The 14,638-nt window shown below is 44.2% G+C and overlaps 1 protein-coding gene across 4 annotated transcripts in view; it reads right to left on the reverse strand.

Annotated features, from left to right (window-relative positions):
* The window catches only part of IL13RA1 (interleukin 13 receptor subunit alpha 1), a 78,672-nt gene that overhangs the window by 41,550 nt on the left and 22,484 nt on the right, over positions 1-14,638 (reverse strand). For all 4 annotated transcript variants that reach the window (XM_081808349.1, XM_081808350.1, XM_081808347.1 and 1 more), the window contains exons 5-9: positions 11,508-11,695; positions 9,045-9,196; positions 3,620-3,667; positions 3,204-3,336; positions 336-432 (exon numbers count right to left, since the gene is read on the reverse strand). In XM_081808349.1, coding sequence (XP_081664475.1) covers positions 336-432; positions 3,204-3,336; positions 3,620-3,667; positions 9,045-9,196; positions 11,508-11,695 — 618 coding nt within the window. The remainder of the gene's footprint in view (positions 1-335; positions 433-3,203; positions 3,337-3,619; positions 3,668-9,044; positions 9,197-11,507; positions 11,696-14,638) is intronic.

A 14,638-nucleotide genomic window follows, 5' to 3' on the forward strand; every position in this document is an offset into this window, starting at 1 on the left:
CTCAAAACTCTCCAATGTGTCCCCGTCATGCTTAGGAAAAGAAATCTCAGTTCCTTGCCACGGCCTCCGGGAGCTGGCTCCGGCCTCCGCTCTGGCCTCCGCTCCCGCGGCTCTCCGCTGGCGCGCACAGAGCACCGTCCACCCGATGCGACTCGCTGAAGTGCTCTTTCCCACAGCTTTAAGCCGCAACCTGCTCTGCAGTAATACTAGCCGGGTCATTTATGGCCAAAGCGCTCCTGATACCCGGGCCAAACACCCAACACCCTCACAGAGAGTAGTAACTGCAGCCCGCAGGCTAGCAGAAACTGCCAGGCCGACCGGGGCCGCGGCCTCACCTTTTGAGATAAAGCAGAAGGACTATGATTGTGCCCGCGACAATGACCGGAGTGGCGAGCAACATGCTTATGTAGAACGTGGGGTCGGTGTTCTCACCTGGCAAATGGAAAGCAAACACAAAACGTGAGCAATCAACCCCTCTGAGAAAAAAACACCAAGCAACGGTAGGCTCAAACTAGTGAGATCACAGATACGTCTGCGCTCCGCCCCAACCTATTTTCCAAAACTCTTTGATTATCTTATCTTCCGCTCCCTTAATCGTGAACAACACAGTCCTGCTCTAGGGCCTAAAATGCCGCCCGGAGGAATAAACACCTTGAGGGTTATCCGATACCAGGATATCTTAACTAGTTTTCAGACACTATTCACAATGTTAGACCTGTTAAAAAAGGTCATCTCATTAACCGTGACTACCTTTTCTTATTGGTTACTTATCACTATTAGAACATGTAAATTAACCCTAACTACCACTCCTTCTTAACTGAGCATCTACTATATACGTGATACCATCCCAAGGGCTTGTACATGTTTATATCTATGCAATAGAGATACGTAATAGTATCTCCCATTTATACACATGAGAAGGACAAGGCTCAGAGGGGTTCAATGGCTCGTCCAGAAGGGTTTCGGAAGTGATGCCATCAAGCCTCAAATCCGACACTGTCCAAAAAGTTCCAGAGCTTTTTATTAACTGCCTTGCTATATCTCACACACAGACTGTCATGTCTACTTACATGCTCATCTTTTCCACTAGGGCATGACCATCTAGAAAGCAACATCAGGGCCTAGCATCATTGTGTTAGCCTCTAAGGTGACCCCAGATGATCCCTGCCTCCTGATAGTCACACCCGTACATAATCTCCTCCCCTTGAGGATGGGCTGAACTGACAGACTCGTTTGTAAAAGAAATGAATAGCAGCACTGATGTCATTTCCAAGATTAGGTTATAAAAGACTGTGATTTCCACATGGGTGTTCTCTCACACACTCTTGCTTGGGTCACTTACTTGAGCAAGCTAGCTGCCATTTCATGAGGCAGCCCTGTGGGGAGGTCCAAGGGGCAAGACACCGAGGGAGGCCTCTGCATTAGCTCCCTAGGGCTGCTGTGGCAAACCACCACACACCAGTTGGCTTAAAACAGGCATGTATTCTCTCACAGTTCTGGAGGCTAGAAGTCCAAAATCAAGGTATCCGCAGGGACATGCTGCCTCTGAAGGCTCTAGAGAAGATCCCTCCTTGCTTCTTCTTAGCTTCTGGTGGCCCCCAGGACTCGCTGGTGTTCCTGCATCATTCCTGATGGCCGCAGTTGCATCACTCCATTCTCTGCCTCCATCCTCCCAGGGCCTTCTTCCCTGTGTGTCTGTGTGTCTCTCGGTGTTTCTGTGCATCCTCTCTTCTTACGAGGGTACTAGTCATTGGATTCAGGGTCTACTCTAAGACAGTGGGACCTCATCCTAACTTGATTACATCTCCAAAAACTCTATTTCCAAGTGAAGTCACATTCACAGGTATAGGAGTTGGGACTTGAACGTATCTTTTTGAGGGATATGATTCAACCTGCCACAGCCTCCATCCAACAGCCAGCAAGGAATGGAGGCTTTCCAACGACCACAAAAGTGAGCCTGGAAGTGGGTTCTCCAGCCCCAGTCAAGCCTTCAGATGAGGCTGCAGGCCCAACCAACAGCTTGACTGTAACCCCACGAGAGAACTTGAGCCAGAGGTACTGAGCTAAGCTGGGCCCTGATTCCTGACCCACAGGAACTGTGAGATGGTAAATATGTGTCTTTTAAGCCACCAAGTGTTGAGGTGCTTTGTTATGCAACAATTCATAACTAATACAACCATGCCTGGCCCATAGCTTGTTCAGTCCCTCAATTAATAGGGAACTGCCTACCTCAACAATCTGTTTCTCTGACCGTTAGAGAGCTATTAGAAGGTTCTGCAGTTGGCCCTATTTTGCCCCGTGGAGCCACGAAATAAAATAACCTATTCCCTCTCCTACCTAACAACAGCCCAACTATTAGAATTCCGCAATCAGGACTCCTCACCCCTGAGCTTCCTTCATCAACCACTCCTCCCGAAGTTTTGAGATTCTTTCACATCCTGATAGCCCTTTCGAGGCTAGATTCCAGTCTGCCACTGAACCTCCTACAGTGTTGTGCCCAGAATCGAATACCGCACACTTGTGAGGTGGTTGGGACACTGTGTCCCCACCCCGTAGCGCTCCCTTGTTCTGGGTGCTGCACCCTCACTGCGGCCTATGGCTGCATATGCCTTTGGGGGATATTTAAGTCAATGCTGAGTCACTCTGAGCTTACAGTTCAATAAAACCCTATTCCCCCCACCCCACCACACACACACACACACACACACACACACACATCCATAAAGCATAGGTCTTTCCAATCTTGTACTTGGGCCGGACACACAGTTTGCTCAGCCACTCCATTAATAAATGAAACTGTTGTTTTCAAACCTAGATACAGTTTGATCTCTATTAAATGACATCAAGGTCACTGTTCTACTCTCGATTCTGTCACCAGCACACAGGCTAGCTCTCTAGCATTGCACAATCTGCAGATTTAATCGTGCCTGCCTTCTGATATTTTTGTTCAGGTTGTTAAGAAGATGGAGACAGGACGGAAGAGAGAATAACACCTTTTGGATTGTGGATTTTCAAAGAGCTGTACATTGTGAATTAAACCTGGGTGATTTGACAGTAATTAAACAGAAAATACAGTTCAATTGTAGATATTCTCTGGATGACATCAATAACGCAGAACAATCCTTTACCCCAATCTATTTTCTGCTTCAGCTTAGTTTCCATGCATCAGTCGTTTAAATTTTAATGAAATCCTGTTCTCTTACCTATACTCATCGCTTGACTCCAATTACTCCAGAGTTTGTCATCCTCATAGCATAATTTATTTGTTCTGACTCTTATTCTGACCGTGTTCAAAGTATCAGGAAGAACACCAGGGACCATGAAACAAATTGTACCCTTAGATATAAAATAAAAACACACAGGAATGTTATCAGCTTATTCTCTTTCTCTGCTTCTGAATCCTAAATATAATTATCTGCCAAATTCTGTATATGATTAAGACTTGGACTGCAGTCCAAATTATCTGACTTTAACTCCTCAAATAAAAATTGGCAATAACCCAGAGAATAAAGGAGTCTGTTTTTCTCAAAGCAGTTCAAATTTAGGCTATGGTCGCCCTGCCCCACCCCCAATTATTCTATGACTTTAAGCCCAAATAGCTAAAGTTGAATTTACTGACCTCCAGGTTTCCCTCAAATTCTGAATTCTGACATTTGGCCTCTTCAACCTTGAAGATATAAAAAACAAATAAATTCAAAAAATTTAAGAGACTACATTATATCATTTAACCATTTCTAACAAGGTTCCCTATTATCCCATCAAAAGAGGACCAGGTGCAGTGAAAGAAGGTTTGTTTTTGTTTTTTTTTTTAATAAGTGGTGCTGGGTCAATTACATATCCATACAGGAAAAAAAAGAATCTTGACCCCTACCTCACACTATTTATGAAGTCATTTCCAGATGGACTGCAGATCTAAATGTGAAAGTTAAACTGAATAAACAAATACATAAATACAGCAAGATTTTAGAAGAAAATGTAGAACATCTTCATGACCTTGAAGCAGATTTCTTAAATAAAACCAAAAAATATTAACCCTAAAGGAAAAATTGTTATAAAGTCATCTATACTAAAATTGCAAACTTCTTCTGTTCATCAAAGATATCCTATTAAGGAAATAAAAAAAAAGTCATGTATAGAGTGAGAGAAGTTATTTGCAATTCCTGACAACGGACTTGCATATATACATATCATATAATATATACTTACATTTATATATAATACACACACACATATATACCTATATCCCACCAATTAATAAGGAAAAGACAGACAACCCAACATAAAAACTGGCAAAAGATGTGAACAGGCGTTTCACAAGAGGGTATTCAAATCGATAAGCAACATGTGCAAAAGTGCTCAACTTCATTAGTTATCAGGGAAATGCAAATTAAATCCACAAAATAACAATACACACACCTACCAGACAATACCAAGTATTGCTGAGGATGTGAAGCATCTAGCACTCTCAATTTCTGCTCTTAGAAGTGTTGGTGGGAATGTGAATTGGTGCAGCCACTATGGAAAACAGTATGGAGCTTCCTCAAAAAGTTAAAAATAGAACTACCAGCATAGGGAATATAGTCAATAATATCGTGATAACATTGTATGGTGACAGATGGTGACGCTTATGGTGAGCACTGAGAAATGTACAGAATTGTTGAAAACATATGTTGTACACCTGAAACTAACACCATATGTCAATTATACTTCAATTAAAAAAAAATATCATATGATTCAGTAACTCTACTACTGGGTCTCTGAAGAAAATGGGGGCGCCTGGGTGGCTCAGTCGGTGAATCCTCTGACTCTTGGTTTCAGCTCAGGTCATGATCTCAACGGTTGTGGGATGGAGCCCCGCATCAATGGGAAGTCTGCTTAAGATTGTCTCCCTCTCATTCTCCCCTCACACACGTGCTCTCTCTCTAAAATAAGTAAATCAATCTTTGGGAAAAAAAGAAAATGAAAACACTAATTTGAAAAGATACATGCACTGCTGGGGCGCCTGGGTGGCTTAGTTGGCTAAGTGTCCAACTCTTGACTTCGGCTCTGGTCGTGATCTCAGGGTTGTGAGATCAAGCCCTGCGTCGGGCTCTGCGCTGGGTGTGGAGCCTGCTTGGGATTCTCTCTCTCCCTCCGCCCCCTGTCCCTGCTCACGTGCTCTCTGTCTAACAAAAAGAAAGAAGAAAAAAGAAAGAAAAGATACAAGATATACACACCCCTATGTTTGCTGCAGCGTTATTTACAATAGCCAAGATATGGAAGTAAGCCAAGTGTGCACTGATAGATGAATAGATAAAGATGTGGTATATATATAATGGAATATCATCCAGCCATGGGACAGAAGGAAATCCTACCATTTATGACAACATGGATGAAACTCGAGGGCACTGTGCTAAGTGAAGTAAGTCAGAGAAAGACAAACACTGTATGACCTCCATTAAACGTGGAATCTAAAATGAGCTCATAGAGGCAGAGAGTAGAATGGTGGTTGCCAGGGGCTGGGTGATCGGGGGAAATGGGGAGATGTTGGGCAAAAGGGTATATAAACTTCTAGTTGTAAGCTCTGGGGACCTAATGTACAGCATGGTGATTATAGTTAAATAATGCCACATTGTATACTTGAAATCTGCTTAGAGAGTAGATCTTCAGTGTTCTCACCATTTAAAAAAAGGTAACTGTGTGATGCGATAGATGTATTAATTAGCATGATTGTGGTAATCATCTCAGAAGACATATGTATATTAAGTCATCACGGTGTACACCTTGAAAACAATCACACCGTACAACCCAAATATATATGGTTTTACTTGTCAATCGTACCTCAATAAAGCTGGAACAAACAGTCAACTTCTTTCAAAGAGACGTTTAAACATGAGATGAAGACCAGAACACACAGCGCTGATTTTTGACCTTGAATGTTATTTACTAAATGGTCCCTAGCCGCATCTGTGAGGAGCTGAAAGGCCAACTGAATGATAAAGAGCATCCTGTCGATACTTCATATGCGGCAGAGAAAAAGCCACTTGGGAATCAGAGACCTGGGGGGGAATCCCAAGTACCAACTACCACTTGAGGGATCAGGTTGCAGGTTCCTGTCTCCCTCCCCTGGGCCATCTCCCAGATACATGTACGTTCCAAAACTGGCATATCACTGTAAATTGAAGGTTCTGGGCTCTTGTTCAAACGTAAATTCCCTTGCATAGTTTATCGGCTGCTCAGATAACTCTGTGAGAAAAGGAAAACAAGGGCACAGAGGACTGAGTAGATAGGTCATCTGTGGAGAAGCGGGGTGGTCAAAGGTCGTTCCTTGCTTTGTGATTCTGTCATGAGCGACCTGTGACCAGAGCTCCCATGTGATGGCACCAGGTCATGTCCCAGCCTACTTCCCCCTCTTAACTACAACACCAGGCAAAATAATTCCTAAAAAAATCTTGCAAAAAGGGGGAAAAAAAAGGTCTAACCAGCAGAGCTCAAAATCAGTGAGCACACAAAAAGCTGATGACATTTTAGGAGAGGAAGCAGCTGGTGAACATCTGCTAGGAGAAAGAACATTCAACTCAAATGTATCAACAGAGTTAATTCCAAACAGACTACGGTTCGGATTTAGGAGGATAAATTCCATAGTATGTACATTCTCTTCAGTGCAGAAGTTTGTGGGGAAAAAAAAAGGTAACTCAGTTCAACAAGAGTTTTTTTTTTTTTTTTTTTAAAGATTTTATTTATTTATTTGAGAGAGAGAATGAGAGAGAGAGAGAGCATGAGAGGGGGGAGCATCAGAGGGAGAAGCAGACTCCCCGCTGAGCAGGGAGCCTGATGTGGGACTCGATCCTGGGACTCCAGGATCATGACCTGAGCCGAAGGCGATCGCTTAACCAACTGAGCCACCCAGGTGCCCCTCAACAAGAGTTTCTTAAGTGAGGACTATGCACATGGTGTTAGACCAAACGCTCTTGATCAAAGTTTAATACGTGAAGACCAACCTTTGAATACATAAAGACCAAATTATCAGCTGTGTGGCCTGCAGCAAGTGACTTTACCTCTCTGAGCCTTAGTTTCTCAATAAAATACAGGTTAAGATAGAAGCATTTCATGGACTGTTAGAGGCTACTGTAGAAGTGCCGGGAAGAGGATCTGTGCAGCCCATCATAAACACTTAACAAGTGACTGCCAGGACAGTTAAAAGGAAGTACTGAGGTGGCCCCCGGGGTTAGGGACACAAGCTTTAGAGTCAGACCTGCTGAAATCTTGATTCTACCACTTACCTTAGGAGTAAACCTCTGAGATTGCCTTTTTCTCATCTGTGAAACGGGGACAAAAGCAAGGCCCCGGATCCTCAGGGTTACCGTGAGGACTACACGAGACAGCTGAGATAAGGTGCTTATGAAAACGCCTACTCCATAGTAATCGCTCCATCCACGTCAGCCACTATTAGCAGGAGCCGCACAAAGTAAACACCACCTAACTCCTGCCTACGGGAGCTTTTATTTTTAGTTGGGACACAAGGCCTACCCATGTGATCAGGGGAACCAGCAGGACGTAATTCGGTGCCAAGTGAGTAATACAAGCAGCATGTGTCTCAGGATTTCAGACAGAGGAGAACAGTAAAGGCCGGAGTAGTCGTTCTGACAGCTGACTTCGTTGTAAATCCAAGCCTCACCTTCTCCCCACTTGGAAGCCCTCTGCTTTTTCCCTTTGCAGTACCATATGGGGACACCGGTTTCTGGCATGGAGAGTGATTATTCTATTTCAGCAAACAGATTCACCTGCGATTGCCCAGAAACGCTCTGGTCAGCTGTGGACCTGGGCACTCCCTCTGGGGTTACAGCCCGTCAACGCTGGCTTGTTTTAGTAAGTATTTTGAAACTCCCACGGCGAGCTAAAACAACTGGACCAAGGAATTTGTCCCTGTGCAAGATGTGGGGCTCCTTTAAAAGCCAATATAAAACCCTTGGTCTCGAACTTCTCCAACTCCAATGCACCCCGGGGCCTGGGGTGGCTGGCACGCCAGTGACCAGCACAGTCCCTGTGGTCTTGAGGTGCCACCTTATGGAAACTACACTCCCTGGGGACCACGGTATTTAAATCTGGGCAAAAATTTTTGAATTTAAGCAAAACCCCACTTGGTTTGTAGCTCAGACAAAAGCGTTGAAGGCCCGAGTGTGTGACCTCTACCGTAAAGCGGAACAATGGGACCGATGCTCTGAGGTTACACCACATCCTGTTATGCCCAGTGGTCCACAAGGACCTCTCGTTAGTATGTTTTGTACTAGATTCCCAATGGCGTAAATGTACCGAATCCAACAACTACGGGCTACTCACATTTGATGACTCTAGTTGCCACGAACTCCAAGACCATGGAATGGCCACCACCAGAGCCTCGAAGTATCTACCGCATCGGACCCTGGCCTCCTGCTTACATGTCTTTCCCTACTCTATTTTGGCCACACCAGTCTCCTTTCTGTCTCCCACACATGCCAAGCTCATTCTTGCCTCAGAGTCTTTGTACTTGCTGTCCCTTCCACCCCCAGATCTTCACATGGCTAGCCCCTGCTTGTCACTCTGGTCTTATCTCAAATGTCGTCACTTCGGATGACGACCCAACCTCATATTCCCGCAGGCCCTCCCATCATGCTACTACATGACCCATCTGATTTTCTTCATAGCATTCATGCTCTGAGATTAGCTTGCTCATTTACATACGTACTTCCTAGTAGGTAGGCTTCACGGAAAAAAGAGACCTTTTCGTCAGGGTCATGTGCACATAAAACAGTGCCTGGCACGTGGCAGATATATAATAAAAATGTGTTCAGCAAATGAATTGATGAATGGCTTGAATCTTACAGCTAATGCTCCTACCATAAACCATCAAACCTTCCACCATGCCCTATTTCAGACAAGAAATTTCATCATCACCATCATCATCATCATCATCAGGTGACAAATCTAAGAGCTACATTTCACTGATGTTTCCATTTCTTACCCTACAAGAAATTCAAGTGAAAGAAAAATATCCAAATAAAATCAACTAGCTAGGAAAAACTTACGTAGAAAATATCATTCGTCTCAGTTTGGCTGTTATTGACTTCTACTTGATAAGATAAACATCTGCTGTAAAAATTCTGTGGATTCTTCCATTGCACATACAAGTTACCATTTTGGAAGAAGAGACGTTTAATACGTGGGGGATCAGGTTTCACTGAAAGACAGAAACAGGAGAACACAAATTAGCTTCCAGAGTATTTGTGATGAGGTTCATATATGGGTAGACATAATGAAGGTCATGATTAATGTAGAAAGCTTATTTTAAACTGCTCATAAAATGGATCCAAAGAACATCTCTGGGGTGTCTGGCAGATGACGTGAACTCTGACCTGCATCGATCCGGTTAGAACACGGCTGGGGTATAATCAGGATATCCAGCTGTGACACAGAGAATAAAGAAAAGAAGCACTTGGGTCCAGATGTGCATCCACCTAATGGATAATGAGGGGCACCAGGGGTTTCCTCAGCTGCCACTCACTTGCGTCAATCAAAGACCACAATTAAAACATTAGCCTAGGGCGCCTGTGTGGCTCAGTTGGTTAAGCGACTGCCTTCGGCTCAGGTCATGATCCTGGAGTCCCGGGATCGAGTCCCGCATCGGGCTCCTTGCTCGGCAGAGAGTCTGCTTCTCCCTCTGACCCTCCCCCCTCTCATGTGCTCTCTGTCTCTCTCATTCTCTCTGTCTCAAATAAATAAATAAAAATCTTTAAAAAAAAAATTATAAAACATTAGCCTAGTCTCTGTCACATACTGCAACATGGACAAACCTCAAGGACATTAGACTAAGTGAAATAAGCCCATCATAAAAGGACAAACACCGTAGGATTCCACCCATATGAGGGATCTAAAATAGAACCATAGAAACAGAAAAGAGAAAGCTGGTTATCAAGGGCTACGGGAGGGGAAATTAGTGTTTAGGGGGCATAGAGTTTCAGTTTCAAAAGGTGAGAAAGTTCTGGAGATCTGTTGCACAACAATGTAAATATACTTAACATTACTGAACTGTATGCTTAGAAACGGTTACGATGGGAAATCTAATGTTATGTGATTATAACCACAATTAAAGTAAAAAAAAATTAGCCTAGTCAATTTAGTTTTTCAGGAGTCAACTAAAGACTAAGTGACAGAAGAGAATGGAAGATGAGCAGAACACAACTCGAAGATATCATCTTCCAGCTGAGAAGGATCTCCCTTTATGTCACCACTAATCTCCAGGAAGAAGAGGAAAATGAGCTTTAAAAGGTCCACCGAGGGGGCGCCTGGGTGGCTCAGTCGTTAGGCATCTGCCTTCAGCTCAGGTCATGATCCCAGGGTCCTGGGATCGAGCCCCACGTCGTCAGGCTCCCTGCTGGGCGGGAAGCCTGCTTCTCCCTCTCCCACTCCCCACTGGTGTTCCCTCTCTCGCTGTGTCTCTGTGTGTCAAATAAATAAATAAAATCTTTAAAATAAATAAACAAAATAAAATAAAATAAAAGGTTCACCGAGGACAATCCGCCAAGCAAGGGGGAGGACAGCAAAGGGCTTTGCTTCAGATTATCCCACTTGGGCAAGTTACCACGACCTCACTCCCCTGGCCTTCGGTCCACAATTAGAATTCACTTGCGTGACTATCTGAAGGGGTGGTAAATAGTGTTCTGCTCCCAGACTTGGGAACCTTTGTCAATTCATGGCTATGTGCCTGTAAATTTTCTGTATACCACTTAACCAGAATCTGCGCTCCCTGTTGGAATCTTACAACAAATAAATAAACACGATGCTTATAGTAGTAGTCTGCTTTAGAGATTTACAAAATACTTATATACCTCACATCATTTGAAACTTCAGACAATCCTTTGAGGTCAAGAAGGACTTCGGACCCTGTTTTACAGATGAGGAAACACTTAAAGAGAGTTTATATGCTTTGTCCAAAGTGAAGACCTAGGAGCTCAAGCAGATACTGTGTTTTCAAGTCAAGGCCTCTTTCTAATAGGCCAACATTCAGCTGCGTTGGCTGTTCTGAGTGGTCGGGGCCTACGCCACCCTGCACGTTAGCTAGTTTAAATCATTTCCGATCGCTCCTCCTCCAGTCGAAGCCTTTTTTCAACTAAGAGAAAGATTATTCAGGAACCATATTTGATTTTATTCTGCAGCATCATCCTCTCGAGCATCATCAGCAAAAGAGAACAGATCTTAAGAGTCAGAGAGCCTGGTTCCAGTCTCGGTTCTACAACTGACTGCGTGTTCGAAGTCTTGGCACACTCAGAAGCAAACAAGAGCAAAGCATGTGGCACATATACTCAAGAAATATTAGAATTTCCAAGCCTGCTGCTTTAAAAAAAATCAAATAAAGGTATAAATACAGTCCTTTTTTTTTTTTTCTGGGAAAATCTTAAAACCAAAGTCATCCCTTTTTTATTCTCTGTATTGACTGTTCAAAAGACGTAACACTTTTATCCACACTGTTGTACAGCATTTCTAAAACTTACCATGAGAAGTTAAAGGCACTATATTGAAGGATGGTCTAATTTTTCCTGCATTATCCTTGACCACTATTTGGACACTGTGTTGTTCAAAACTGGAATCCTTCAAATTAGTCAGAGCAAAGGAACAACCAATGTGTTGACCTTCCCTATAGATGTCTTCACATTGAAGAATTTTTCCCAGGCTGCTGTGCCTGCAAGATATAATGAGACAACCTTCTGGATTATTTTTCACAAGGTGTTTAGGAAACAAAGGCAGACGTTTGTTTTCTTTTAAATGGCTGAAGAGGACCATGAAAGGGAAAATTTGCAATATGGAAAGAAAACTTTTCTTAAAACCCTATTTTATAATGTGGCTCCATTTCATACTCTGGGAAGAAACGAATGTTCCTTTTTGATGAACACTGGTACTTTCTTCTTTTCTTTTTTTTTTAAGTAAGCTCTATACCCAATGTGGGGCTCGAACTCACGACCCTGAGATCAAGAGTCGCCCAGCCAGGCGCCCCAAACACTTGTATTTTCTTTCTTTCTTTTTTTTTAAAGATTTTATTTATTTGTCAGAGGAAGAGACAGAGAGCACACAAGCAGGGGGAGTGGCAGGCAGAGGGAGAGGGAGAAGCAGGCTCCCTGCTGAGCCGAGAGCCCGATGGGGGCTCGATCCCAGGACCCTGGGGATCATGACCTGAGCCGAAGGCAGACGCTTCACCGAATGAGCCACCCAGGCGCCCCAACACTGGTGCTTTCAACAGCTATGGAAACTGTAGGAGCTCTGACTCCTTTTCATCTTCTGTATGAGAGATGTTATGAGGCCAGCATGAGAAGTTTCAGGCTTCTTGAAAATGCCTCATCTGCTGAATTCCATGGTTCTCCTCTGGCCCTTCTGCCTGCCTGCCTTGTTGTCATGGCTTCTCCTCCCTTTCCCCTTTTCAGAGGATTCACATTCAGTCCTCCGCCCTCTGCACATTCCTTTCTACCGCTTACTCTCTCATCCATTCTCCCCCAGTTTATCATGTCTGTCCCTTGACTAGAATTTCTACACTGGGGATTCCTTGGAGCTAGTCCCAGATTTCTAACTGCTCCATTTGAGTCCTCCACTCTGGCCTCAAAGTCAACGCCCTTATGCCCTCTCTTCCCTGCCAAACTGCCTGTCTTCTGACCTTCCCCATTCCCATCAGCCAGAGCTCGTTTTCTCTGGACTCCTTGATTACAGCCTTTGAAATCACCCTTTCCTCCCTCCCCTTTCGCCATATTCTGTCACCAAATTCTGTTACTTCTTCCTTTGCAAAGCTTCTTGGATTCTCTCCTGCGACATTCCTGGAACCCTCACCCTGTTTCATGCCCTCATCACTTCGGGCTTCATGTCCTTTCCAGAAGGACCTCTCTGACCTTCATTATTAGTGCCCTCTGACCCCTGCCAGATCAACGTTCCAGAACACAATGGTTTTCTACGTGTCTTACTCCAGGTGTGGCTTTAAATGCCTTCAATAAGCAGCAATGCTGGCACCTTATTTCCCATCCCGAACCTCTACACACACCTTTCCCCAGTGAGCATTAGCACCCAGTGCGGTGCGAGCCCACAGAAGGTGCTCGTGACGCTTCTCTGTCTAGGGTGTCAGAGGGTTCTGTCTTATAGTAGCTGGCAGAAGCCAGAGTCAAGCCCTACCTCAGCCATAATGGGAGCTGTGCAAAGGCTCTACAGAAAAGGAAGGCAATTTTAAGAATGACCTAACAGTGACGAGTCCCAAACCCTTGACTTATTACCTCCGAGTCATCTGTAGCTGTATAAAGTGCAGATCCCTCAAGCCCTCTCCCGGGAATCCTACTTACAGGTTCTGCCCAGGGCCGAGGCATCAGCATTTTGACAGCGATTCTCCAGGGGATTCTTTTGCACATCAGATACTCTCATAAATACAGTCAACTGATCTTTGACAAGGGGGCAAAGACAGTCTCTTCAACAAATGGTGCTGGAACAACTAGACAGATGTCCATATGCAAAACAATGAATCTAGACACAGTCCTTACGCCACTCACAAAACTAGACTCACAATGGATCACAAACCTAAATGTAAAGTGCAAAACCATAAAACTCTTAGGAGATGACATAGGGAAAAAGCTAGATGAGCTGCAGTGTGGTGACGACTTTTTAGATACAAGACCGAAGACAGGATCTAGAAAAGAAATAATCAGTCAGCTGGGCTTCGTTAAAATTAAAAACTTCGGCCCTGCAAAAATCAATAGTAAGAGGATAAGAAAACAAGCCACAGACTCAGAGAAAATATTTGCAAGACACATCTGATAAAGGACTGCTACCCCAAATATACACAGAATTCTTAAAACAATAAGAAAACAGGCACCTCACCAAAGAAGAACTATAGATGGCAAAGAAGCGTCTGAAAAGATGTTCCGCACCATATGTCATCAGGGAAATGCAAATTACAACAACAAGATGCCACTACACACACCTATTAGAATGGCCATGACCCAGAGCAGTGCCATCAGCAAATGCCGGGGGCGGGGGGGGGGGGGCACGGAGCGACAAGCATGCTCTCTCGCTGCTGGCGGGAATGCAAGATACTGCAGCCACTCTGGGGGCAGAGTTTGGTAGTTTCTTACAAAACGCCACATACTCTTACCATATGATCAGCCATCACATTCCCCGGTATTTACCTAAAGGAGTCAAAAACTTATGTCCATGCGAAACACTGCACACAGACGTTTACAGCAGCTTTATTCATAACGGCCAAGACTCAGAAGCGACGAAGACATCCTTCAGCAGGTGGATATTTAAACTGCAGTGCACCCAGACAACGGAATATTATTCAGCATGGTAAAAAAGAGGTATCAAGCCAGGAAAAGACACGGAGGAAATGTAAACGCGCATTATGAAGTGAAAGAAGCCAATCAATCTGAAAAGGCTGCATGCTGTAGGATCCCGAACCACAGGACCCTCTGGAAAAGGCAGCACTGTGGAGACAATGAAGGATCAGTGCTGTAGGGGCTGCGGAGGGAAAGATGAACAGGGAGAGGACAGAGGAGTTTGAGGGCAATGAAAATACTCTGTACGAGGCTATGATGACAGACACGTGTCATTATACATTTGTCCAAACCCATAGTACAGACGACACCAAGAGGGAGCC

Source organism: Leptonychotes weddellii, chromosome X (genome assembly GCF_054177405.1).
Source record: "Leptonychotes weddellii isolate Sample4059 chromosome X, ASM5417740v2, whole genome shotgun sequence".
Taxonomy (NCBI): Eukaryota; Metazoa; Chordata; class Mammalia; order Carnivora; family Phocidae; genus Leptonychotes; species Leptonychotes weddellii.